The 27,913-nt window shown below is 35.5% G+C and overlaps 1 protein-coding gene across 2 annotated transcripts; it reads right to left on the bottom strand.

Annotated features, from left to right (window-relative positions):
* TRIM29 (tripartite motif containing 29) lies at positions 1-27,848 on the bottom strand. 2 transcript variants are annotated; one of them, XM_072426191.1, is made up of 10 exons: positions 27,056-27,847; positions 16,828-16,923; positions 15,934-16,167; positions 14,472-14,658; positions 7,177-7,266; positions 6,326-6,415; positions 4,340-4,423; positions 2,243-2,335; positions 1,828-1,904; positions 1-423 (listed from the first exon to the last, which is right to left on the bottom strand). In XM_072426191.1, the coding sequence occupies exons 1-10, from the start codon at positions 27,659-27,661 to the stop codon at positions 364-366; spliced, it is 1,617 nt and encodes a 538-aa protein (XP_072282292.1). In that variant the 5' UTR covers positions 27,662-27,847; the 3' UTR covers positions 1-363. The 2 variants fall into 2 exon arrangements, with proteins under 2 accessions (XP_072282292.1, XP_072282293.1); XM_072426192.1 differs by lacking the exon at positions 4,340-4,423 and having other exon boundaries at positions 27,056-27,848.
* Positions 27,849-27,913: the final 65 nt, after the last annotated feature.

The following is a 27,913-nucleotide window of genomic DNA, read 5'->3' as shown; positions in this document are numbered from 1 at the left end:
TAGCTTTTCAAATGTATTTATTAAAGATTGTTTTCCCTTGAGTACTCTTTTCCATGGTATTCTAGAAATCAGTTATTATAATAGTTATATTTTGTGAGTAATAGCTTAATGCTTTCTACGTCAATAGAAGGGTTAACTTGAAAAACATAGATAAAGGTTCATTCTTGCTGGACCCACCCTGGAATTCCAGTAAGCAATTGTTGCCCTTGGCTAGACTAAAACCAGTTTTCTTCCTCCCAGCCAAATCCAGTCACAACACATTCACTACAACAGCAGTGAAGGAATTAAGCACAGATCCCCACCCTCTCTCTGCCCACATATGTAAAGCTTTGGTGCGTAATCTTAGAGCTTGGTCCCAGGGATTCATGGGGATTCGGCGCTAGTGGTGTTTCCCTTGTTCACATAGAAAGGGCGTTGCTGAGTCTGTAAGAAAACAAGCATAGATGTTAGCACCTTTTATTGTTTCTTGAATAAAGTAACACTTTGATACATAAAAAATTTCAATAAAATTCAATGCATCCTTTATAGCGCATTAATACATAGACAGACTCTAGGCAAAATGTATTTTAGTGCATAAAGTTATCTCATACAGGATAAAAGTGAGGGTAAGGGATTGGACTGAGCTTGTTTTCCTATTTTATCCCAGACTTGGATGATTTTCTATTGTGGTACATGCTCTTTGAAAGTTTGTTCCTTCTATTCTTGAGGCTGGTAAGCGATCACAAAACATTCACAAAGATTTTCCAACATGTTTGAACATATCTGAACAGCAACGAAAACTTTTTTTTCACTTGTGAGTTCTTTCTGTTTTATACTTTGAACTAAATGTGTATTTCAAAGGTAAATCTTTTTTTTTTTTCTTAAGTTTTGTATAGAAAAGGAAGGCTTACAACCCCTGTCATGTGTGTGTCCCCACTAGAGAGATTCACCCTACTTTAACCATTGCCACTACGGTAGTTCAGAGAGTGAGGAAAATCCTAAATGTTATGGTTGCCATACGGCAATGCCATACATGTCGGGATGCCAGTTTTGGTTAGAACTGTTAAAATGGGAATTTCCCTCAATTCTTCTAGTTTCTCCTGGATGAAACATGAGAAATCTTCCCAACAACGGAGCAGCAAAAACGAAATACCAGGAGTAATACAACTACCTTAAACTACACAAATAAGTAAAAGAAACATTAGATCAACCCTTTATAATCTCATTGCTACAAAAACATTGTTTGCAAACAATACAAATACCCATACGATGGCAACCCCTTGATTATGTTTAAGCTAACTTTAGCCTAACATTTTAAAAGATGAAAAAGATTTGGTAATCAGAGACCGTTTTAGACAAAATGGGGCCCTGGGTATTCCAGCTTCTTGCACCACTGTCATTCTGTCAATTGGAGCCCTGAAGAAGGTTGGGGTTCTGGGCAATAGCAAAGTTCACCACCCCAAATCTAGCCCTGTTGGTAATACACATACATGGCTGTATCTATACATTTTGGTATAATGAAGTAAGGAATAGTAATGAGTATGCTGTGGATCTGACAATATACAGATAATGATGCAATCAATGAATTGCTATAGTCTTCATTCTAACCACTCGATGCCCAACTTGATAACAATAATACAGAATAAGCAATATGTTTTGGGGCATACAATATCATATCTAACCATGACAAATCTGCCCAAACTTTTCTAGGTGTAGACTTATGACAGTAATAATAGAAGTAGGGGAAACATCAAAAACAGCCACCAGTCATGGGTACTATAGTTCACAGGCTGAGCTTAGGAATTGGAAATAGATGATGTAAAGATCATACAAGACCACTGAACTCACCAGCAGACTCTGCTTTGAGGATTTCCATGTTTGTGGCAAAGCCTTTGTTGGTTGGTGCCTTGACATCATTGGATACACTGTAGGGACAGAAGAAATATATAAAGGCCATACTTGTTCGTTGATCATATTGCTATATGTTTATTACACAGATGAATAAGAAGCTGTACAAGGGGAATTTAAGATAACATTCAGAATGGTGACTTTGTATGTTCTCCCTGTGTCTTCATGGATTGGATAGTATATTCCAAAACTTTTTTCCCCATACCAAACGGATACTAGTAAGTTTAACAAAATCTGTGCACACTGACCCTCTCATTTATGTGACAATACAAATACATACTTTACATAAAATGTACTGACTGTGAGGACTCAGTGACAGTATATACATCATCAGCAGTTTAAATAATATATTTACCATTCATGTTATAGGGGCTGCTGTCTTGTTGATTAGAAGTCTCTGTGGTTGTCACAGTGGATGAAAATTGGTAGGCTGGAACTTGGCTAGTAACTAGAAAAAATTCAATACAAATGAAATACATAATTAAAATACAGCTTTTACAATCATAATTCCATAGCAGGAAAATCACTAAACTGACCACTATTATTAAGTATTTTCAAAGAAAATTACTGAGAAAAGATATAAAAGAAACATACAAACTGATGTTTATCAAAATCTCTAAAATGTACTTACTAGCTTGGTAATTTTACAAGATAATAAAACATTACCCTAAAACAAATTAAAAAAGAATACTGAATTAGAGCACAATTAGTAGAAGCAGAGTGGGTCAAAGGAGACATTTTTAAAAGAGGAAATGTATTTTGGCACCCAATTTAGAAGGCAAATGTATTTTATAATATGGTACATTTTAAAATAGAATATGTGGTTTTGAATGATTTGGTGTCACAGATACCTAAACAAACATTGACATGGTAATGGCTCCAGCTCAAGATGGCTTTACACCTCTACAAACAGACATATCTATGATCAAATCTAATCTGCTTTCCTTTTATTATGGTTCACCCCTCCAATATGGAGTTAGTCATTTTCTATATTGACTTTTAATTTATCTTCAGCTAGCTTATTGCACAGTTTATAAAATGGTGAATTAAAGTGTAAAGTGAGCTAGCAGCTATCTTCCTGCACACTGATGGACCTTTGTTGCTCCTAATCATATATAAAAAAACTCCTTATTCAGAATAAATGGCAGCATAATACAGCACACATATACTTGCACATTAGTGTGTGTTGCAGCAACACCTATTAAAATGTGAGCTTTAGCATAAAGCAAAATTTAAAATTAGCCCTAATTTGCAGCTGAATATCTCTTTTTACTACCTTTGTGCAGTTTCTACCTTGGTCAGTTTCCCATTCTTAGAACCAAGTAGAATACCGTAGTACTGCCTCGAGTTGTTTATTCATTGAAAGAGAGCTCTTGGAAGAAACAATCAAATTTGACCTAGTGTGACAGCATCAGATTTTCTAAGCCCCAGCCAAACTTCCAGTTCAAGTAGTTAAAATAGCATTGGTTATATAATAACTGCATACAAAAGCAGGTGAGGACAATTGTTGAAGTGGATTTCACATTTTATACTTGAAAATTAATTGCTGTGACATTCAGAATGTTTTGTTTGTGTCAGTACATTTTCCAAGCTTTCCAAAAAAACATTTTTGGAATTGAGCAGCTAAGAGCCATTAATTGAGCAGCTAAGGAAGTAAATACTGATCACATAGTCTGTCAATTGAAACCACCACTACTTCCCACCACTACCTATCTCCCATCCTATTGTGTGTGAAATTCCCCCACCTTCTAGATTGTAAGCTCTTCGGGGCAGGGTCCTCTCCTCCTGTATCACTGTCTGTATTAGTCTGTCATTTGCAATCCCTATTTAATGTACAGCGCTGTGTGATATGTTGGCGCTATATAAATCCTGTTTAATATTAATAATAATAATAATAATAGCCTTCTTCAGATTTTTGCTGGTCACCGCAATGGATTATCAAAGGTGCAGTAACATGCCCAATACCATGCCTTGTAATGTCTATTGTTTTAAGGTAGCCCATTTATTTTTAATGGTGGGGCAATGCCTGGGCAGGAAAGTGGCACATAGGCCTTTAAATCATCTTAACTACAATATATTACAGGTTTGCTTTACTCAGAAGTATAAGATCTCCTAATGTCTCCTAAAACCCACTCTGTTATATTTGTATTTTGTACACAATAGAGAACAAATACATTTTATTTATTATCTTTCACAAGTTGCATATTATATGTATATATATATAATATATATAATAAAATATATCTGTCTTCAGATATGTTAGTTCTTAAGAACTTAGAAGAGAAGAAAAGGTTGCAATCATGACATTGAGTGTAGGTCAGAAAAGCCGGCAGCAAAGCACATGCAGTGATCAAAAGATGAAACTTCCCTTTACAGGAGCTATACTCTGATTTCCAATGCAGACATAACACTTGGTGTGATGGTTAAATATCACCAAAACCAGGAAGAATACCTTTCTGAGAGTAGTTTGAAGCAGAGAAGATGGGAGTATCGTCTTGGCTCGTAAGGGAAGAAGTGTCGAACATCCTGTGTGATCCTATAACAAAAGTTGCTATCTCTTGAGCATTACACTACAGAACAAAGTCCTTACTTAATAAATATCTTTAGAGGTCTCTTAGTTTACAAAAATATCATGGTAATCATTCTTCTATAAAAATAAAACTCTTAGTATCTGATGGGGGAGTCATAATGAAGCTTATGCTGAATGAGCTCTGCAGATCACAATAGATTAGGCAATGTCATGAAAAATTTAAACAAAGGCAGATAGGAAATCAAAGTTACGTTAAATATATTAGGAAAAGCAGACCCTATATGCAAAAAAATATTTATACTTAGGTGTACAATATTCACTTTGCCCAGCTTTGCTGTGATAACTTCAACTTTTATGAACAAGGAACATTTATTGCATTGGAATGGATTTCTTAAAATCATGTGCTATTATTTGGCAAATGCATTCAGTCTTGGACTAGACTCATTCCATCATGAGGTTCACCCATGATGGTCTATCTTCTTTAGTTTTGGAGAGCTTTGATAAATATGGTCCAATTTTTATGACCCAACTAGTAAGTTAAGAGTTACATATTCAACTTTTTTACCAGTCCAGAGAGCTAAACTAAGAGCTGGTGTATCAAGGAAAGGTGATTACATAATGCTGGGAAGTTGGGGCAGGGGTGACCCTTTTACTTTTCCCTGCACAGTAAAAGAAAGGGAACACTTAAGCTGAAATGCATTTTAATTCACCATTGAATGTTGATCAATTACCCTGAGATCAAGAAGCACTATGCACATCCTCTGAGATCCAGGGGGATGCAATACCTACATCTAATATATGCATGGTCTTATTACATGTGGCAAACAGAGTTAGAGTATACAACATGCAAGAGTATGAACTGGGCAAATCATGCATGTATGAAGAAAAAGCATATAAACACTATTCAAAAGTTGCAAAACAGAACACAATGTTCAGCTACTATTCATTGCCTAATAAAATTGCTAGGTTGTTATGCATATACTTACTAATTATATTACTTTTTATAAAAAATCTTTATTATTTTGTTTATATTATTTACACTGGTAAAATAGACTAAAATGTTTATTTAATAGCTTGCAAGATATTCACATATTTTGGCTTAAAAAAGTCTTTTTGCAGCATTGGTTTTTACTAATGCATTTAGGAAAGGCATATGAAAACTTTTCAGCCCATAGTTAGAGTATATCTGTTCTTTAAAATCGTTTTGGATCTTTAAAGACTTTGTAATCATAGACTCATACCATCACAACTCACACGTCTAATGTTCAACCCTCCCTTTCCATTGCATGTCAAGGCTAAACCAAGAATTTGGAGAAGCTTTAGTCAGGGCTGTACTCTAAAGGCAATTTTAGTGGGAACATCCCTTAATGCTTACGAAAATATTTATTATATATTGGATTAAGTTCTACCACTAAATTTTAGGTATCATCCAAATAAAATCCTTCTTATGCTTGTCAGTTGATGGGGTGTGAAAGTATAAAGACAGTAAAACCTAATACCTTGGGTATTAACTTTTTCAAATTTCTGTCACCTTGTAAACCTGTTAAAACTTTTAAAATCTCTCAAATTAAATTTTTTATAGCCTGATTATTTTTTCATAGCCAGATTATAGTAAATGAACATTTGAGAGAAAGCTGAAAATGTATGTCAATAAAGGTTTTCAACTTTTTAAAATTAAAAAACATATTTCATGAAACTTTCAGATATGGCATTACAAATTAATTTGGTATATTGTGATTTGCCTTGACTCAGGAGTTTTTTGATAGGAATTTGTTTATTATATATGTTAAATTCATTTTCTAACTAGCACTGTGGGTACCTTATCTATGAAACTAGTTGGTAGCTTATCAGCATGGCGTATTTAACATACAAAACATCACCAGAATACATTAAAGGTGTATTTTATACCTTTGGCTCCATAGAGGCTGTTCAAGCCTGCAGAAGGGCTTTCAGTTAACGTGCGTACAGAAGAGGGCTGAAAGGATTGTCGTCCAGTGGCTGCAGAGTATAAACCAAGGTAAAATGTATGCATCAAGATAATATTATTAATAAATGTAATAAAATTAATCTTTAATTTACAGTACATAACTATATAACCCACTTTATGTGGAAATCCATCAGTTTCTAGAAAGTTCCAACCAAGACACCTGGTCCCCATAATATTTCCACTTGTCTCAATAACCTATTTTATACATCATCAACTTTGTAATGTTTAAATAAACTTTTGAAATGCATATCTTTACCTTACCTATATATTCATTAAAATCCATAAATTTCTTTTCGTTATTTTTAACAATTAGGTGTATGGAGTAAAGTGGTTACTGAGTGTTCAGCATAGCCCTCAAAGGACATATGCTATTATTAGCTTTTTAGAATGTAATCTGAAATAGCCTTGATTTGCACTGTAATCCAATGACCACTTCCATATTGTTAAATGAATTTATTCTGCTTAAGAAATTAGGAAACTAATGGCTTGGGCTGCAGAGTTTTATGACTGTATAGGATTAAAATACATTTTGGTCCATGATTTGCATTCATATTGAGTTTTGATCTCTTCCTCTGACCAGCATGGTTGCCACTATGTATAATCTGGTTCATTTATGTAAAACTTGTATACTATGTATAGTAAAACTTGTATACTATGTATACATATTGGGTGCCAAATAATCAGTGACACCACAATTGTATAGTATCAAAAACAAAACAATAAAAATATAAGACAAACTGCAAATAAATTATTAAATTGCGCCAGCTATTACCTTTCACATTAAAGAGAGAGCCGAACCTTCCGTATGGGTCGCCTGCTTGTGTCCAGTCAGTTGTATGTCCAGTCATGTATCTGTTCTCCACTAAAACAAAAGAATAAACTTGTTTAGTCCAACAAAACTTTACAATATTGATAACAGGCTATTATTTATTAACATTCAAACATGAGATATTTGTTTATTTGTTATCTGTTCTGATGTCAAATTTCTATAGTCAAGTTTCATTGTGAGCCCAAAAAGAGCCCAAAATAAGAAGGGGTAAAATACATTTGACCCTGGTTCCTGGATGCTAGTAAAATCACCAAGCCTCACCATTGCCTTCTGGCCATGCTTAGTACCCCAAATCCAGCAAGAACGCACCTCGGCACAGGTTTGGAAGACATTTTTATGGAATGGAATACTTTGCTTTACTAGGAAGCAGAAGTGAGGCTTAGGGACGTCAGCGGTGCCTTGAGAAAGTGACCAGAGCCGCGGTCCATGGTGAGAAACAAGATAAAAAAAATATACACCTTGGTAATTATTATTTTTTCTTCTTCTATAAATACAAAAAATAGTGTTTCCTAATACTAGCACAATCATTTATGTTTTTTGCACTGCGTATTTTGTGAAGACTGATCCACCTAGTCCACCTTACTGTTATACATTATTGTATCAACATGCATTCTACATTATTTAGCTCTGGCACAAACCATTTTACATAACTTTCTATAAATTCTTGAATATATTTGCATTAAAAACATGCAGCTTAGGCAGTTCTGAAAATGCCCTTCTGTACAGCCTTTCCATTTTTTGCTGACATGTCATATAACAATGTCACAGGACATTGGCTTTACAATAACAAAAATAACTGCAGAAAGTGTAACAAATTTGTCATTTCTTACTGTACAATCTACCCAGTCATTTATTTTTTAACCAGTTTAGCTCTGACACCTGAAAACTCCCTAAGGATCAGAGCTATTTTTACATTTCTGTTATGGGCCAGTTTATGGAGCCATAACCTTGTCATTATACAGGATAAAAAACTTGAAAAATGCAGTTTTTCGACATGCTTGTGCTTTAAAATAATTATAATCTGTAGTAGTTGAAATTACACTAAAATTATGATTCTGGTACAAAATGCTGAGGAGTTATTTCCAAATGAAACAAAAACATTTTTTTCTTAATGGTTAGAAAACTAAAAATACGCAGAAAAAACATCAGGAAAGAATAGCGAAAAGGGGAAAAAAAGAGTTAACCAGGGAACTAGAATGAAACTAGAAGAAACACATTTATTTTATTTTTTCAGGTTGCTTTAACTGACATCATCTTTAGATCAAAGCTCATCTCTTTAATCGTCAGATGAATGGAACAGGAGATATAAAAGAAACAATAAAGTCACATTGTATGTCTGTCTCATCATAAGAGTGATACAAATATTATGTCAGACAGCACCTTTTGTCTGACAGTAACATGTAGAATAGCTTACACAGCAACTCCTGGCTCTCATTATGGGATCAAGGCATTGTGGGCAAGTAAAGGTGGAAAATGGCCCTGGGGCAGAAAGAGTGGACGTACTACAGAAGCAATGAGTATGATGTTTTTTGGATTCCTGTAAAATGACCAGTATCTTCCACTGATTCAATTATCAATGTTTAATTAGACAGATAGTTTTATTCTTAAACTAGTTAACATATTTCTCAATATTCATACATCCCTACTCGAGCAGCCGCTGTAGATACCCAGAAACCCAGAATCCTGGGGGGAGGCACTATAAATACAATATTATGATATGATAATGTAATTTAGGTATAAAAATGGGGGGAAGCCGATCCTTAGTGCAGCTAACTGCTTCCTTGCACCCAGGAGCCCTTGTGCGTTTGTGAAAGGCATGCATTTTCTTCTAAAATGGAGAAAAGGCAACCATGTGGCCATAAGTAATATCTTACTTCCAAGATCCACAACGCAAACGCATTTTTCTAACTACTCCTATTAGGTTGAATGGGAGCAGAGATGAGTGTGCAGTAAATAGCTGCGGATCCTATAGCATCAAGCAGGAAGTGTATGTATAGGCAAAACTTCTTTTTTCAGCTTTTGACCACAGTTTAGAACCACTAACCACCAAGAAGTTTTTTGCTGCCGCCACTGGGAATTTTTAACCATTGAATTCTCCCGGTGACTATTTTCACTAGGACAGAAAAAGACATAATTTTTCTCTAAAGGAATGGAAAATCATCAGCCCAGGGGAACCAGTTTCCCTCGTTTTAGAGAGATTATCACTTTCTGTTGTATATCCAAGACGTAAAGTGAATGAATATCCCCAAGACAGTAGAAGGAGAGCAAAAAATAAAAGGATTGTGTTTTCATCCTTTTGCATCCTATCTTAAAGAAAAAGGTGTTGGTTATACCTAGGTAAATGTACAGCTAGATGCTTTTTGGGGGTCATGAAGCCAATTTAGGGGCGAGTATTATGACTTTTGTTTCCTGGTAAACTGACACCAAACACTTAGTCCAAACATGGTGTTTCTAAAAGTTGACTTTGAAAGGTCAGCAATGAAAATGATAGAATGACAACTGGAATCTTACCAATCCCAGAAATGTAACAATTGTTACACTGAACTTTTACACATATATTACTATTTGACTCTCACCATAAATATCACAAACAAACTAAAGTCTAGTTGCAGCTTTATCACAACTCTGTCTTTTATATGATAAATACTTTTTCTGAGGTCACTGAATAATGTATATCATAACATTTCCAGTACAAGGTTAGTAAAATGCAATTATACAATGTTACTAAACATTCCTCATGCATGAATTATGCATAATGATCAAGGACAGAACTAAAGCGATGACAAAAGTAACAGCATGTAAGGATTGTGCACTATGATGTATTCTCTCTTTGCAACTGAACTTCAAATCACAGCACAGATTTCTTCTAATAAAACATTGTTTTAGTTGCACATATTTTTACATGTAAATCATTATTTAATATAATACACAGTAATAGTAAATGTTTTTTTAAATGCAAATATATCAATTATAACAAAACCATATACAAGTTCAGGGACTCTGTCAAACACTTTGCCAAGGCTTAGTAGTAATTGAAACAAAGACTGACAGGTTGTACACTAAACATACTCCCATTATCAGGTATAAAAAATCAACAGATTGCATTATTTTCGGTTATGTTTTATGTATATTTTTTTAATTATCAGGTCTTTTGTTTATTTATCGTGGTTTCTCCTATCATGTGCATTTTGAAGTTTTTTGGTTTGTTTTACAAATAACCACAATCAAAGTGTATTTGTATTTATATGTGTTTACTAATTAACAAATTACTGAACAATCTTTTTATTGGTATTATTAATATTATATTATTATGTATTTATATAATGCCCACATAATATGCAAGCGCTACAAAGTCCATTCTCATATAACTAGCTGTCCCTCAAAGGGGCTCACAATCTAATGTCCCTATCATAGTCATGTGTCATTATTACGGTCTAAAGTCAATTTTGGGGGGAAGCTAATTAACCTAACTTTGGAATGTGGGAGGAAACCGGAGTACCCAGAGGAAACCCATGCAAACACAGGGAGAACCTGCAAACTCCATGCAGATATTGTCCTGTCTGAGATTTGAACCTGGGACCTAACGCTGCGAAAGAATTGCTAACCACTGAGCCACCGTGCTGCCCACAACCTACTTAGATATTCTGACCCTTGATGATGCATTTTTAGGTTGTCCTCAGACCTCTTCTTGGTCATTGTTTTTTGTTTGTTTGTTGGTTGTTTTTTTGTTTTGTTTTTTTAGTTCTAGACATCCAGCTACTTTATGTTTTAAGAACGTTCACGGCAACCTTCAGTTAGTACATGGTGTATTTTGCAAGGCAAAAAGTATAACTAAAAAAGTTAGTCCCCATAGCAACATTTTGTCCCTTGCATCTTTTTATTGCCTACTCCCTCAGAGATTTCAGCCAGTTTTGGTGTACTAATTGCAATATCGATAAGTATTTTTTGGTAAGTATGATACAAATAATTATGGGTAGGGATTGACCTGTGTAGCAAGAACATTGAAATATATATAAAAAAAGGCTGATAGGGCAGCGAGAGATACAGAATTGTTTGTGATGATTTGGTTGCATGATATAGACAGTTGTTTGTATACAAAGGTACCACTTAACTACACTCAAGGCAGAAAAATAAGCACGGTTATTACCTTGCAGTATCAGCTTTGTCAACCTTACGTGAATGGAGAAGGGTGGGGTGACATGTGCAGATACTGCATCACTTATTACGGGGAGAATAATAGTGATTGGAACAGTAGAGGGACATACATTTGTAACAGGAATGCAGTCCTCGTGCTTTCTCTTAATGCTTAGCAACAAAGGTAATATAAGCTTTTGTTACAGAAACTCAATCTCTTTCTGTAAGTTGACGGTAGCATAGTATCTCTATCTCTATTTAACCCATGTCCTGCTTGAATTTCTTTGTATATGCTATTTACTTTGTGCTAAACCAGTCCCCAAATTCAACAAGCCTTCAGTTACAATTTATCACACATCATGCAATGTTAGCCAAGTTAGGAGATCATTATCAACCCAGCCACTACGTTTGCTCTGAACTGTTGCCTCTGGATCTCATTTCTACAATGTCTTCTGCTCTTTAATAATGTTTAGGGATGTATTAAAATTCACAATAACTTGCTATACCATGTACAGTGTGCAGGTTTTTCTTCTCGTTCTGCTTTCATAGCAACCAGCTTCATCCTAGGTAAAGTTTATTTTGTATTACTAGACAAAACCTTTTTTGTTTTTTGGTTTTGACAAAGTAGGGGAGGGTTTGTACTATTGTCTGTGACCCCACTGGGGAAACACAATTCTTTTTATGTCCTGGTAACCATTGTCAATTAAAAAAGAAATTACAGAGAAATTAAACATTAGAGTTTGTCCTAGAGGTAAGGATAAATCATCCAGTGGTGACACCTGTTGCAGAAACAACTGTTTAGGAGGGAAATTTTTCTTAATTTGGAAACTTTCCAATAAACCTTTTGAATCTCAGAAATGGTAAGTGATAGGAAATGTCTGCACAGGCAGCAACAAAATAAACTTTCCTTTCCAACTCTATACAGAAAATGAAATGCAAATCTAGGTGTAAATCTTAGGTGTACATGTACATTAAGCATTCACACATTTGCTACGTACATTCTGTACTCCTTTAGTAAATCAGCCCCAACTACTTTGAATGGGGATCCCACTAAGCTTGCAGCACAAAGCCCCAGAGAATCAGAACTACAAGCTTCTACTGCTACTACTGAATCAGGAAGGATAGGTACTTCCCATAGACCCTCCATATTTTTACTTTACTAAAGTGCTTTCTTTTTAGCTGCTCCTTTTCTTCTTGTTTTAAAACTGTTCTTGTGGCAGCATTTCCTACTGAGGAGACCAATCACAATATTTATTTGGGTGGGTCACCATAACGCCCCCTAGACACACCCGGGTCATTCTGCAGGGTATGTCTACATGCATTGGGGACTTAGCAGATTCCATACTGAATCACTGCAAGAAGAGGATATTCAAGTCAGAAAACCTTTTGGTTGTCACGGACCACTACATTTACAGACTGCCGACCATGCATATGCGGGGAGCCGTGTGTCACGTGACGTCATAATACTGTCATACTACCAGAACCCGCCCACTCTCCCATCGCATCGTCTGCGATGGGAGAGTCGGTGGGTTGTGTTCAGAGACATAACCTGCCCACCACCCTGAGCCTGCGATGCATATGGGAGACATACGGGAGACCACGAAAATGTTCTCGTGGACCACCGGTTGGTGACTGCTGCTCTAGAGGGGTTTTTTTCAGCCAGGGTTCCTCCAGAAGTTGTTATTTGTTTATTTTACGTCAGTTACAACTGACACCAACAATCTTTTTGTCTGGGGTGACATTATTGCCACAGACCACCATGCTTAAATATTATGAGGTGTGGATATTGTAATTATTGTCAGTAGTTTTATAAGACCTGAAAGTTATTTCAGGAGTTCCCTCATATTAAAAAGGTTTAGAAAGGCTGAGGGTGAAGAAAGGATTATTTGTGGAACATTACCTTCGTAACATACATAGGAAATATATAACATTTGTCCTACTTATGGTGTTATCCCCTTAATGTTTTTGCATTCTATACAGTACACCCTTAAAAATGTCTTTACATATAGATAGCACAAAGAAGCTGTAATACTCTCTGTACCATTTTGGTATATTAGCCATCAATCTATGAAAGCTTGCAAAGTGCATTTTATTCCCAATCCCCAATCTACTTAAATTTTAGATATAGTGATAATGGATTTTTAAAGAATACTAGAACTTCAGCAAAATTATTTTATGCATATTGTGCCCGAGGTTGGAAGGTAGATCAGTTAATAAAAAATGCATTGTACAGAAACCGCAGAAATCAACACACATTTAGAAAAGCAATTAAGCTCCTCTGTGTGGCACATAAGTCTGCACCACATCCTGAGAACTAAAAGAAAGATAAATTAATATGATGATTCCTAACAGGAAATATCCGTACAACACTGAATAATGAAAAATTTTGGAATTGGCAGAGTAGATTTATTTATAGGTAAAAAAGCAAGCTCTTGAAATATAAGGATATTTTATTCTGGCACCTGGCCAGTATTCTGCTGTGATATGCAAATCTCAGTTTCTGTATGACGTATCAAGGCAGCTATCAAAATGCCATATGTGGAAATTAAACTTTTTTGCATGTACCCAGGTTTTTTCATACTGTGCAAGTATACACTGAGTGTTTGAATATTATGAAAGATCTACTTGCCAAAGCACCCACCACACCCCATTCCCTGTTTTTGGTCCATCGCTGACATCTTTACTAAGTTATCTTTCATAGTTAGGAGTCTTCTGTCATGTTTATTGGCTGCAACTTGGGCAAGGGAACTACTTCCTCTCGGCACAAAATTGTGCTGATAGCTTACCTTTCAGCAGTTTTATGCAGTAAAGTTCATTACCATTTTAGATTATTTTTACTTTCCTAGATATATGCTGATCCCATCAACAGAGAACACGTTTCATCAATAAAATACCTAGGCTTGCATATGACTGTAATCATATGAATATTGGCCTTTTTTCACTGACCTGGAACAAATGTGCAGCAATACAAGCTAGAATAATGTCTGAACTCCTAAAACAATAGAGGGTCGGGACCAAAGCCACCAAGTGATCTGATTGCAATAGGTATTGAATACTCACTGATAGAGTCATAATGCTGTGCCGAAACATAGAAAATGACTTACCATTCTTTTCTACAAGATTTTTATTAGCCTCCATTTTGCAGTATTTCTCAACATTTTTCTTGCACACTCCTTGCAATTCTTCTCTCATTGCTCCCATAGCTTGAGTCAGCCTTTCTCCCTCCAGTGACACTGAATACGTAGGTAGTGGGGGTATTGGAGGAGCATTTCTTATTACCACCTGAAACTCCTGCAAAATTAAAAAAAAGAACATAAAAGTTAAATGACATCATCATTTAGTGGCTTCATAGATATTTAGTATAGTGCCTAATGACAGATTACTGTGCTTTCATTCTCTTCTCTCTTCTTTTGAGTATTCTTTATTCTAATAAGTCTCTTTGACTTACTGACCTGCTCTGCTTTGTGCCCCCACCCTTCTCTAATCTTTACTATGTAGGGTGTGGGTGTTGTTAATTGTCTGCCTATAGATATTTAAAGATATCTTTTTATTAGCCTGGTTCACTGTCAGCTCATGTAATTAGGCCTTAATGCCTAATGTAGAATACGTTTAGCCACCACAATGTTGATAGGACAGAAGTTTTGGGAACGGTTCATTATTTTATTGAAGGAATAAAAATGTTATTTACAAAAAGAAGAAGTACAATGCTTTATTGCTCTTTATTATTACTCTTTACAAGTTTTTAAAGTTTCTGTTGCTTTCAGATAGGGCACTCATAGTTCTGCTGCCCCATAGCAGTGGCACATTTCTCTAGGCAGTATGGGGAATGGTTTTCATTTGATAGAAATAGCATGATTTACTAATAGCAATAAGCAGAACTTTATTACTAATAAGTGATACTAATAAGTGACAATATGCATACTAGGATTTAAGTAAAGGGTTAGTAAGGTATAAAAAAAACAATTTATTTAGAAACACCATATATATTGGTTGTCCTGCAACTAATAACATCAAATTTGTATTCACTAAGTTCCAGGAAATTCATCTGACCTTGACTTGGGAGGAGAAGAAACACTTTTGCTTCTGTTTGGCAGCATATGTCCATGGCTTTTGTTTTGCTTTCTTTTAGAACAAAAACTGAAGGAGTGGTGCAAAGTTGGACTTGATAAACACAAATCTTTTTTGAACCATATTAAAGCAACCCTTTCCTTTGTCAGTGTTTACAGAAACTGCAGCCAAATATGAACTACTCAGCTTGTAAGCAATTCACTGATACACAAACAACAAAACTTTGCACAAGTCTCCAGTGACCTATTTATTCTCCTTTAGAATGCCGCCATCTTGCCTCTTGTACAGCCAGACTTTATCATAGCTTGCACATCAAATGCACCGTTGCCCTTGTTTGACACCCATATGTCAGTGGTTGGAGAAGGGCATGACAACTAGGGTGCTGACTTTTAACAAAATGTCAAAATTTGCATATTATTAAAACTAAATATGAAGGTATTGCTATGTTTACATACTAGAAGAAGTTGTATGTAATTAACTTTGTAATAACTAGCTCACCTGTAAGAAGAGTACTGCATCAGTAGTATGTAACAGTTTATCTCCATCATGTTGCTTGTCTTGAAGTTGCTCTTTTTTCACTTTTAGGTCACCTATAATTTGTTCGATGAGGTCAACGGCAGCACGTTCTTTCTGCTCTAAATTGTTTTTCACCTCCTCCTGCTGTCTTTGCAATTCTTTAATAGTATCCTTGAAGGTGTGGTCCACAGCTGATTTTTGGTTGGCTGTGAAATTCTGAAATAAAAAAAAAAAAAATACAGTTAGCCTGGATCAATTCTCCTTATTTTATAATGTAGCATGCAAACTACAAAGGTGATGTTTAGGGCACAGTAATTATTAGTTACCAATCCCATTTAACGTGTGTTTTTAATTGATTTATTGCTTTGTTGTCATCAGCTTTACTTTTTGTACTATTATCTCAATAATATTCAGGGTAAAGGGAACCTATATTCAGAGACATGAGTGCACTACCACTGTTAACATTTTTCAAGAACATACTTGTAGGGTATCCATTGATATGTACTATTGAGTTAATATGGAGTAATAGCTGGTGGCTGCTACTTTTTAAAAGACAAAGGCAATTATTGTCAGTATTGTCTATTATTTATATATTTTTATACCTGTACTGTCATTACTTGGATTAATTTACTAAGTTATGACAATTCTTACATAGAAATATTTTATTTTCAATTCCAACCCCATACTTTTACATACTACATTTTAGCATACTACAATATGTTGGTGATGAGGCCAAAATATTGCAATTTTTACAACTAAAAAAAACTGCCAATCTGTTCACCTCAGCAATAATAAACAAGCCACACTAACACTGGGTAACTCTTACAATGTAATGTTTGGTTTTCCAATCAGTGATGGGATTTTTGAGTTTCTTACCCTAATGCGATCTTTCTCCTTCTGCCATCTCTCCACTTCATCATCCACATCAAGGAGCTGGAGGTGAAGCTGCTCTTGTATCTCAGACAGTTCTGTCTTTAGGAAAGAAAACAAAGAAAATATTAATTCTAGATTGACATCAAAACCCTAATCTACTGTATGTACGCTACTGTCTCTGTGAACTTCTATTAGCATTTCTATGAATACTTAGAATTCCATCTCTGCTCTTGCAGTCATTAGTTATGTATTTGATGGCATTAGCAAATTAGTGAAATGAGGAATAAATGTAGTACTAGTTTGTATTATGATGAATGTATTATGTATGCACATATTAATGTGGTTGCTGTGGCAATGTCAATAGAATCAGATGCTTCATTAGCAAAGAAAGTCCTCCTAGCAGCCTCTGCCGTCCCTCTGCTCTTGTGCTACAAATTTCAAGGGCTAGCTAAGGGAGGAAAAAAATAATTTGTACATGACTGGGATGTTTTTTTTCAGCTGTCCTTGGCATTTTACATTATGAATATGGTTCTGCTTAACGTATAAATTCACTTTTAGTTATTTGTCTTTTAAATCCCCCCTTCTCCCCAAATGGCAGACAAGCACTTTACCCTTTACCTTCTTCCCCGCTCCTGATTTTTTTTTTCACTTGCTATCATTTTTGTTCTTTTCCCCCAGTTTTCCCTAGTCCCTGCTACTTTTTAGTGTTCTGGAATTATCTGAATGAGTTGGTCTTATTGGAGCATTTTGAAAAAAATCAAAATAAACTGGATGAATAGGAATGTTTACCTTGGACCTTTACAATTAGTTTTCCTGGTTGAATTTGTGCCAATTGCAAAATTGGACTAAAAATCTAATATTCAGTTGTTCATGCTTATTCTGTTGGCTCATTTTTAGTACATAGTGTTTTTATTGGCTTCTGGTTATCAGGGGGTAGGATGCCATTCAAGCCAATGTATAAACTTTTTATAAAGCAAACTGCATTAGGAAAGTTTCTTTATTTTAAATAGACCGTAATGCAGAAAAAAATATTTCTGCAGTAGTTTTTAAATACTAAACGGCAATGCAGTGTGTGGTATGCTGTTGTGATATGCTATAGAACAGCTGCATTATAAGCAACACAGCTAGCACCCTCGTCTTTGCAGCACTTGAGTCCCAAGTTCAGGTCTAGGGTCCAGCCAAAATACACTCCACCAGAGTTTGTAGGTTGTCCTTGTGTTTGCATGGTTTTTAGTTTTCTAGACAAAAATCTATAATGTGTTCGTAGCCTTATGGTCACATTCTAAAAACATGCGGTTAGATTCTCTCAATATTGGCCTTAGACCATGTTATTGGCATATGACTAGTATGGACGTTAGATTGTGAGGGATAGTTAGTGACATGACTATGGAGTTTGTAAACCACTGCGTAATATGTCAGCGATTTATAAATACAGATAAATAATAATTGTGTAGGTATGTTACAGTGATATTTAAAATGAATGGTAACACACATAGGTTTCATTGTTTCAGGATGCAGTAAAATACATGACAACACACACATTACCATTGTGCCCTTGGTATTTTTTAGCTCTACAATGAGGACATTGCCATAATTTAGGAGGTTATTGATAGGAAAATCTTTGGAGCTGAAAAGGTGAAATTCAAATATATCATCTGTTATTCTTACTAGTTGTGTTGACCTGGTAATATCCTTTACATAATCTAATTTGCATACTTCAAATATTTTTTAAGTCTCCTACTTCTGTACAAAGGGTATGAGTCTATCAATTTTGTCTTGTGCTATCCAGCACTTCTAATTATCATTATATATTATCCTCGAAATATTGATCTGCATGTTTAATTGGTCTGAAGTACATGACAAGGATAAGTGTTTCTCCTGCCAAGTGCAAATTCAAAAAAAGATTTATCTAACGTTAGTTATTACTTCTTAATAACCAACGCTGATTAAAAACTCTAATGGAATGCATATGAAGCCACTTATAATGCCACTGTCAGAACAGGAAGTGGAGCAAAACTAGCATAGGGAGTATTTCTTTCTTTCTGCCTGAACAAGCTTATACGAAGGGTTCCAGTTCTAAAATGATTAATTCTCATTTCTTCTTATGTGTCTTACACAAAGCAAACTGAATAAATAAACCATTTATTGAATCCATCCTCAAAAAAAATCAATGGAAACCTTTCTGTGTGGTGTCATTAGAACAATTGTTACAATTGACTTTTCTAGATAGATGCACAAAATATACTAAACAGGGGTTGTAATAGACTGAGCTGCAAATTTTTAATGTGGTTTCAGCCCATTGGTATAAATATAAAGAATCCAAAAAATATCATTTAATGTTTCATTTATTTTACAAATAAAAGGTTCATTGCCATCCTAAGGAAATATATTGATTGCAGTAATAAAGCAAAGTCATCCTTGCAATAACTGCCCGATTTAATGATATAAGTAACACATTAGTCAGTACAAATAAGTTTAAAAGACCAGTCTACTAAAACTCTAAAACTGCTATAATAATACTGGGAATATACAGACAAATAAATCAACAGCTGAGTCCTGAGAAATGATTCTAGTGGCAAAAGGGATCCCATTAAAAAAACAGGTTATATTGGATTTATGGCAGAATATGATCTGTAGTCATCATTTATTATAATTTTCAAACCAAAGCTGTGAAGTTTATATTTCCCCTTTATTTATTACATTTGTTCTGAGAAGACTCTTTGAGCAAAGAGAAGACTCCTGAGGTCATACATCTGCTGCCCAGTCAACCACCTGAATTCAGGGCAAGGCCCGCTACTGAGTTACCATAGTTGTATCAAACACATAACCCCGTAGTTATTTACACATAGTAGAAGTGTAGAAGTCATAGTAGACATAGTAGACATAGAAGTGTATCTAAAGCCAAAACTTTTTTCAGCCTTTGGATAAAGTGGTGAGGGCTAGGAATCCCTGAATTCCAGGTTTTTTTGCTGTCTTTGTCTCGTAAAGAAGCTCACTCATTCAATTTGTTCTGGGGGCCATAAGTAACAGAACTGAAACTAATGTAAAATGTAAAAGTTGTCACCAAAACAGGATAAAGGAAAAACATCTTGTTACGGTGACAAACATCAAAGAGGGGATTTACCTTACTTGGAGAGATTGTCTCTCACTTGAGACTAAAAAAGGAACTGAAGGAAAATCACTTGAATTGGACATTTACCCTTTCCCAACTATAGCCAAACTTAAAACAAAAACTTTGTGTTTTAGATATATAATTTATCCACAGGTCTACTGAGATAATACTGCTATGCACACTCGGGAGACAGTTGTGTTACAATTTAATATTGTTATGCTCACTTTTTGTTATGAAACAAAAGTGTTACTAACATAAGGTCAAGAAGCTGGCAGAACAGGACCTGAGATCAGATTTCTTTTGAACCCTCAAATATATCTCCTAGGGTCAGGGATCATCTCTTGTAAAAGCCATATTAAATTAACAAGGAAAGGTGATAAATATAAAGCCCACACAAACTCGTGTTTGACCTAAGTCATGCTTGACTGCAGAGTTTGACATGTTTGAAAAGTTATTTGAGTACAGGTAGTCCCCGAGTTAAGGACATCTGACATAAGGACGACTCCTAGATACGAACGGGGCTTCCCTGCTCGCTTGTGTGGAGGATGGAGGCTTGTTGGGGGGAGGGGCAGTTTGCATGACTTGCAGAAGAAATCTTTTGCTAAACACAGCAGAAGTTGTGGGTGATCCTAAGGACAAAGCTATAGTTCCTCTGGTATGTAACCATGGGGACTACCTGTACTAAAGGTGATATGAGTTCAATAACATGTTTGAAGGGTTAATTAAAGGATGCATCACCTTTTTCATATATTACCATACTTCTCAAGTTCCAAAAATACTCAAAGTATTACAGTACAAAAGAACATGTATACAGATAAATGAATTCAAAAAAATAACCATCCTTACATACAGATCATACTAGAGCATATTGTTGAAGTATGTCATGCTTCATAAATTTATATACATTTTTCGGTAAAACCCAATAAGGTATGCAGGTGACATCTTTATAGCAAAACTTTAACAAACTGTAAATGAATAGGCCAGGCAGCATACTAATAAAAATTATAATAAGGAGTTTGCATACCTTTACTGCTTGTTAATATTGTTTACGTATGTAATTGACTTTTGTATATACAAGCTGAGTTTGTGTTTGATCTGCCCAGATTGTTCATCCGGAACATTTCTGTGTTGTGTTTTCATTCTTTCAGTTTTTCAATCTTATTTGGAAAACCCTACAACTCCCTGGTTCTAGTCTCCTACAGCTGCAGTACCCAATGGAGATTTCTCATGGATTTACAGCCAAAAAGATCCTAAATTATGGCAAAAACAGGCAAAGTGGTTCCTTATATAACCCTAAAACCCTAAAACTAAAAACAGTCCTCTACTATATAAAATATAATCTTACAGGTCAGAAGTTAGTTGGTGAAGAACGGTAACCTTTTTTAAATATTGCTACCAAATTAGTTGACCACCAGTCCATTGGTACCTAGCCAGCCATTAAAGATTAAGGTAAAATAATTTGAGCATTCATGGATGTACACAGCTGAGGGTTGCCGGCCGGCATTAGGCTGGATCGGCCAGGGGGCATTAGGCCAGAAGGGACTATTGGCTAGGCCATATATTGCCTAAAGGCTGGAGTTTGCCCCTGCCATATACTATTTTTTCTTTTAATATTGTTTAAGAATTTTTGGGGGATCTATCTATTGATATATCCATTTTAGGCCCCTTTCTCACTTACAGTGGAATCCCACATATTTAACCATTCCCAAGAACTTTACAAACTTAAAGTATGTGCTCAAGAGCAGCAAATCACACTGTAAGTTAACTCGTGGATATGTTACAGTTACAGCATGGCTCTTTCTCCAGAGGATGAAAAGGAAAACAACTGCAACTGATGAAAGATTTCCTTATCATTTATAATATAACTGTCCTTTCCTTATCATTAGTAGAGGTTACACATGGGTTTCATAGTTAGAGACAGTATTATCCTGTGCAGTCATATTGAGTCTCTACTTCTTAGCTTATGTTTATGCCCCGTATATTACTCCAATAATGGGCTCCCATATGTAATTGAATTCATATTTTCTCAGCACTATAAATATCTCTGTCTACAAGGTCACCTTTTGTATCATTGCTTTGCTCTCCTAGCACATTATGTAGTCATTATCCAAAAACATGCCATTTCATTCAACTTACAGCATATTTTTCTTTTCCCCTAACCATACATTTGTCTTTGGTCAATAAAGCCCATTTTTTATAGTTAATATGAAAGTACTAGTTAGCAAGAAACGTGCTACCTTCCCTTCAATATGTCTTCTAAGCTAAAAGAAAAATCTTTGGTGCCAAAAAGTAGGTTAGTGTATCCTGTTGACTATTATCTCCAATACAAAAAATGATGGGAAATAAAACATTTTTGAGAACAGAAGATAAAGGGAAATCTTTCAGTGGGTAACAATTATCTCAAACTGCATATCTTTTTATGTTTGTAAAGAGTGTCTCTTACTTCTTGCTGTGTTTCTGGGACAAGAAATAATGGTAAATATTCCTGCTGGGACACAGACAGATCTCCAAACCCTTCCCTATTCTCTCCAAAACATTAAGTAAAAATATTTCAGTTGGAAAGAAAAACACAACTTTTTGCTTGGTGTAAATTCATTGCAATCTTACACAGAAAGGGAGCAAGAGTAATTTTAATAATGAAAGAAGCAGCATACTAAATGTACTTAACTGTTCCATATGACCTAAGGCTAGTCTAATAAAGGCAATTATATACTTTAATCCTGCTAATGTTACAAATGTAATTGCATTGCATCGGGTCACTTTTTATTATTTTTAGTCATTTCTGTGTCAAGTTCCCTTGGTAGTATATATATAATATTTTTTCAAGCATTGCTAATTTTGCAGCTTTCCTAATTTTTAGAAATTGTAAATTAGTGCAACTGTGATTATTAGCATATTAGTTCTTCAAATGCATTTTTTGAAAAGCATAATTTAGGATACAATATACCAAACATGTAATACCTAAATTTGTACTGCTCTAAGTCCTACAAGTTTATTGTAGTTGATAAGATGAATTATAAAACCTAGCAGGAAAATTCTTTGAAAATGCTGGTATCTATGCACATAACACGTCCACTGAAATATTTCAGATGCCCACAGCCCATATTAGGACAATGGTGACACTTTGATATATAGTGTAGTTACACAAATGTGGCAGAACCTGTTTTGCTATGGTAACATCAATGTTACTGGTTAAGCTTTTAAAGCCTGTTAACATACCATAAATGTTTATTTGGTATGCAAACTACCAGGAATGATTGTGCAGAATTTCCAAATCACATTTGACAGAAAGATGGTATATTAATTATTTCTATATGCATATATATATTTAAATTATGGGTGGATGCACTGGGTGGGTGATGATAACTTGTACCTCTGAAGTCTCTAATGATCTGGGTTTTATACTTGTGTTTCAAGCTTTACCACTTTCTGCAGCCATTTTGAGGGAATCTCACTCTCATTGCGGGAGTTTTCCTTCATTTATTTCATTTATATTCCAAGCAATAAATAGGAAACTTGGTATTACTGCAATGCTCGTAAACATGCTCAATGAGAAATGGTAAAAACTAGGGAATGACTTAAGTCAACCCAAAGCCACCAAAAATAGAAACATGCTGTTGATGACTTTCCCTTCAATTAAAATTTACAGCTCAAAGAACTATCACTTGTATATAATGTAAAAGTAATCAGTATAAAAAATGTAATTTAATACTTAAAATGGAATTTGATGATTGATCCTAATGTTATGGTTGCATTTTACGATGGTAACATTGTAAATAATAAAGCACACCTAAAGTGAAAAAACAAAAGCACACCAGGAGGTAATATTATTTGACAAAAAAAAAATGCAAAAATGTAATACTTTTTTTACTCAAAAAAATTAACTCCCTGGCTCCTGGTGGCTTTTTTTTAAGCGCTAAACTACACAGCGCATGCGCCATGTAGCTTAGAGCTCAGCTCTGTGTGTAGCAAAGTCAGCTGCCAGGTATAATATAACTCCTGAGCATTACAATGAGTGGGGAGGAAGACAGTGGCGGTAAAGATGGCGGCTTCCTAGCATGCAGGGATGACAGTTCCTAGACCTTTCATTGGTGCAGTGTGACTGCACAGGGTAAGTATGTGCCATAATCGGCAGGTTTGTTGTGCATACTGCATGAAAGAAACCCACCAATTAGTTTAGTTCCTCATTAAGAGTCATGTAATATCCAAATAAAATCTAGAATATTATAACATAACCTAAAAACAATAAAGAACACATACAGTAGGTGATTTTTCATACATTTTAATTGTTAACCTAACCAAAGCACACAAAGAGCACTGGGTCCCAACAAATTACTGTGACTGTCTGCCTTATGATATATGGAGTAAATCTGGACTTATCCAGTTTTAAAGCCTAAGGCCCTAAGAAACGACCTTCGAATACAGACCACGGCTGCAAGCTGTCACTTATCAATTTCCCAGGTGGGGTTGGGGTGATGTCAGTCTGTGTAACACGCAGAATTTTGCTGCAGGCAAGTACCTTGTCTGCATAATGCTCAGGCACACCCAAGGTGGGGCTGCAACACAGCCATAGATTTCAGTTATTATACAGAGGCATTTATGAAATGTCATAATGAAGGAGACGCCCTCAGTCTAGGTTCTGTTGAGACAGGACCATAGCAGCATTGAAGCCTCCATACATTTAACCACTTCCGAACCGCACTCTTCCTAGGCTTACGTTACAATGCACGCCATGCTTGCCATCAAGTATCCTAGCCAATTAGGTTTCGTTTTTTTCTCAAACCTTATTAGTAAACAATATTTTCTGAGATGGATGGATGGATGGATTGAAGATAGATAAGTAGTTATATAGTTATTATATACACAAGAAGCCAAGAACTGCCCATCAAAACAAGATAAAAAAACTGCAACTGCAAAACTAGCCAAATGTTATTTTATATGTATATCATAAGCCAGAACTTTTTTACATACCAAAAAAAAGTTAAAACCTTTTTAATGTTTGGGGGGAATTGGATGGTTGACATTTACTTCCTGTCCTGTAGACACAACAGGAAGTGAAAGGAAATTCCCACTTGGTTGATCATAAGTGCCACATTTTCAGAATGTTCCTTCAGTTTCAGTCTTGTGACAATGATCACTAATGTACATTGAATTCGTAAATGTCAACAAGAACGCAGACCACTAAAAGCACACCCCAGAAAGAGGTTCCAATCCTCTACTGCTTTATCCAGAGCAATAAAAAGTTTGGAGGTTTAAAAAAACTCTCATTTAAGATTGGGACAGTGTGTTATAAAAAAGGCCAGTTAGACTGAATGCTTTATGTTTCTGGATCATGAAATTATTTGATTGCATATGTATTATAGGCAACGTTTTGATTTTATTTCATACTTCTACCTAATTATAGAAAGTGAGATGACAATTGCGTTTTGCATTTAAATGCAAAGGAATTTAAGCTGGTCATACACGTGGCAATTGTCAGTCAATTGCAACTACTTTCGATCTGCCAGGAATTGCAAAAATAATCCCCAAGAACAGGACCTAAAGCAAATGAATGTGCAAAATAGTGCATGTTTTTTTTTTTTTGTTTTTTTTTACAACAATCTCATGAAAAGCGATTACGTTTTTCAACTATGTGAGATGTAGGTAATTTTAATTCCATCTCCATGCTGTTATTCAAACCACTATTTTATGTCTTCAATTGATTTGCAATATAAAAAAAAAAAAAGGAAATGCAATTTTGATGGCTAAATTACATTTTTTCATGTCTGGCCAGTTTAGGAAGATTTATTCATACTTTTCAATTTAAAAAATAACTTTACACAAAAGGAAAACTTTATTAACCCTTTACTGTTTTAGTATTTCTTTTTTCTTGGATGATAAGTTTTAGGAATTGTTAACAATAAGGTTTCCCTAAAACCAATCCCTGAATATTTTTTTTGCATTAAGATTATGTTACTGAGATACATTTTGTCTATAGAAAGGCCATCTCTTACCCTGCCTGCACATAATGTCCTAAGCATTCCTGTCCGGACACTTTGGATTGATGTAACAACAATGTAATGACAGTAATCAATTAGCTAAAGGTATAGCATGCTTATCTAGTTAAAGACTAGTTAGAAACAAGTTTCTTTTTTTCAGGCTCACTTCTCTACAATAGAAGTGCATAGTTTTGGTGAATAAAGCTGGACATACCAGCTAAACCTGTCCCAGAAACAAGATTTGATCTCACATCAATTTCACTGGAGAATCATTGAAAAAATGGCACATACATAAGCTTTTGTGTGTTGACCTCCAAGTTTGTTCTACAAAACTCCTATAAGTTTTATAAAACCTGAGCACAGGGTTTTTTATTTAATTTTTTAAGCAACCTTTCACTATTATAGACAATATAGGCAATCTTTTTAAATGAGACTGTAAAACTTAACATGAGCTTCCCATGAATAAATGACCTCTTCACATGAAATATGGCATGGGTGGATGCTGGGTCCTCCTTTCACGTCACATAGGCCTGAACATTGTTCTCTTCTAGTTCAAGTTAACTCTTTGAGTTAAGACATGTTTTTCACAATGGTCTGGCCTTGCTTTTAGTTTAATCTCATTGAATATTTACCACGAGCAAGTTCTGGGCATTACAGAGGCGTCAACTTACCTTATTCATTTATCTACGTTTAAAGAAAAAGCATTTGCAGTTGGGCATTGACTAAAGAGATCAAAAAGTTCTGGAACAGGGGCCCTATGCTATTCATGCCTCACTGATCTCGTAACGTATATAATCTTTATAAAATGTCAAACCTCTGCATTTCCTGCAAGTTAGATGCACTATGTATAAATAATATTGACCTCACAACACTCCTCTTTGTCTGATTAATGGATTTGCAAACAGTGAAACATACAAACTTTATAAAGAATGGGCTAGGCCATTAAAAATATAACATCTAGATTCTTGTCGACAGTTTGTGTGTAATGAATTTTCCTATTTGCCTGGATATAATACAAATGTATGTTTTACTTGACTACATTAGGAGGTTTGTGCCATGCTCATTAATAAGTGTGACTTTATTTCTCCCCCTCGTGATAATATTATTCTACCCCAAATGAGTATCCAAAAATATTACTTACCTCCTTGACATACTTCTCAGCCTCTACTGTCACTGTGTTATGATTCTTGTGTTCTTGGAACATACACAGATAACAGATGCACGTCTGGTCTGTTTGACAAAACAGCTCCATCGTTTTGCTGTGCATTTGGCATTTTCGAGCTTCAAAGTCTCTGATGGGATCCAGTAGCTTATGGTCCCGAAAAGCAGCCCCCTCCAGATGGGGTTTCAGGTGAGGTTCACAGAAAGATGTCTGGCAGACCAGGCATGACTTGACAGCTTTTTTCTTGTCGTCGATGCATGAATCGCAGAGAACATCATCGTTATCCATAGATCCTACACTTACACGAACAGACCTTCGAGCTTCTGAATTCTCAGGATTAGGAGTGCTGGGTGTCTGCGAATCCGGTGAATTAAAAAGACTCACCCTGCTAATTTTCATACTCCCTATTCCAGGGCTGGTTTTCAATAATGATGACTTCACACCTCCCTGTTCTGGGCCAGGACTATTGATGAGTACTTTCTGATTCTCATCATTGACGCTTGAGTTCTCAGAATCCGGTTGTACAACATCCTCTGCTTCTTCGATAATGGTGCCATTGGTAGTTTTTGTATTTTGTTCTTCCATTTCTTCCTAACACTGCACGGTTCCCTGTGCTTTTCGGTCTCTGCAGATACTTTGAGAATCTGAGAATAAGTAAAGAAAGTGCTGTGATAAAAGTCTACCTCTGAGTCACACCTGTTTTAGTGAAGAAACCAGATTCCTATTGATGATGATGAATGACAGCAAACGAGATATGATGAAGAGATGAGGCAGCTAAGGTTACACAATCTGATCCACACCCAGGAAGCTCTGAGAACATTCTTGCCCTGCCCTACT

This window comes from Pyxicephalus adspersus, chromosome 11, assembly GCF_032062135.1.
Source record: "Pyxicephalus adspersus chromosome 11, UCB_Pads_2.0, whole genome shotgun sequence".
Taxonomy (NCBI): Eukaryota; Metazoa; Chordata; class Amphibia; order Anura; family Pyxicephalidae; genus Pyxicephalus; species Pyxicephalus adspersus.
Note: the sequence above shows the minus strand (reverse complement) of the source record. Positions and strands in the feature narration are given on the sequence as shown.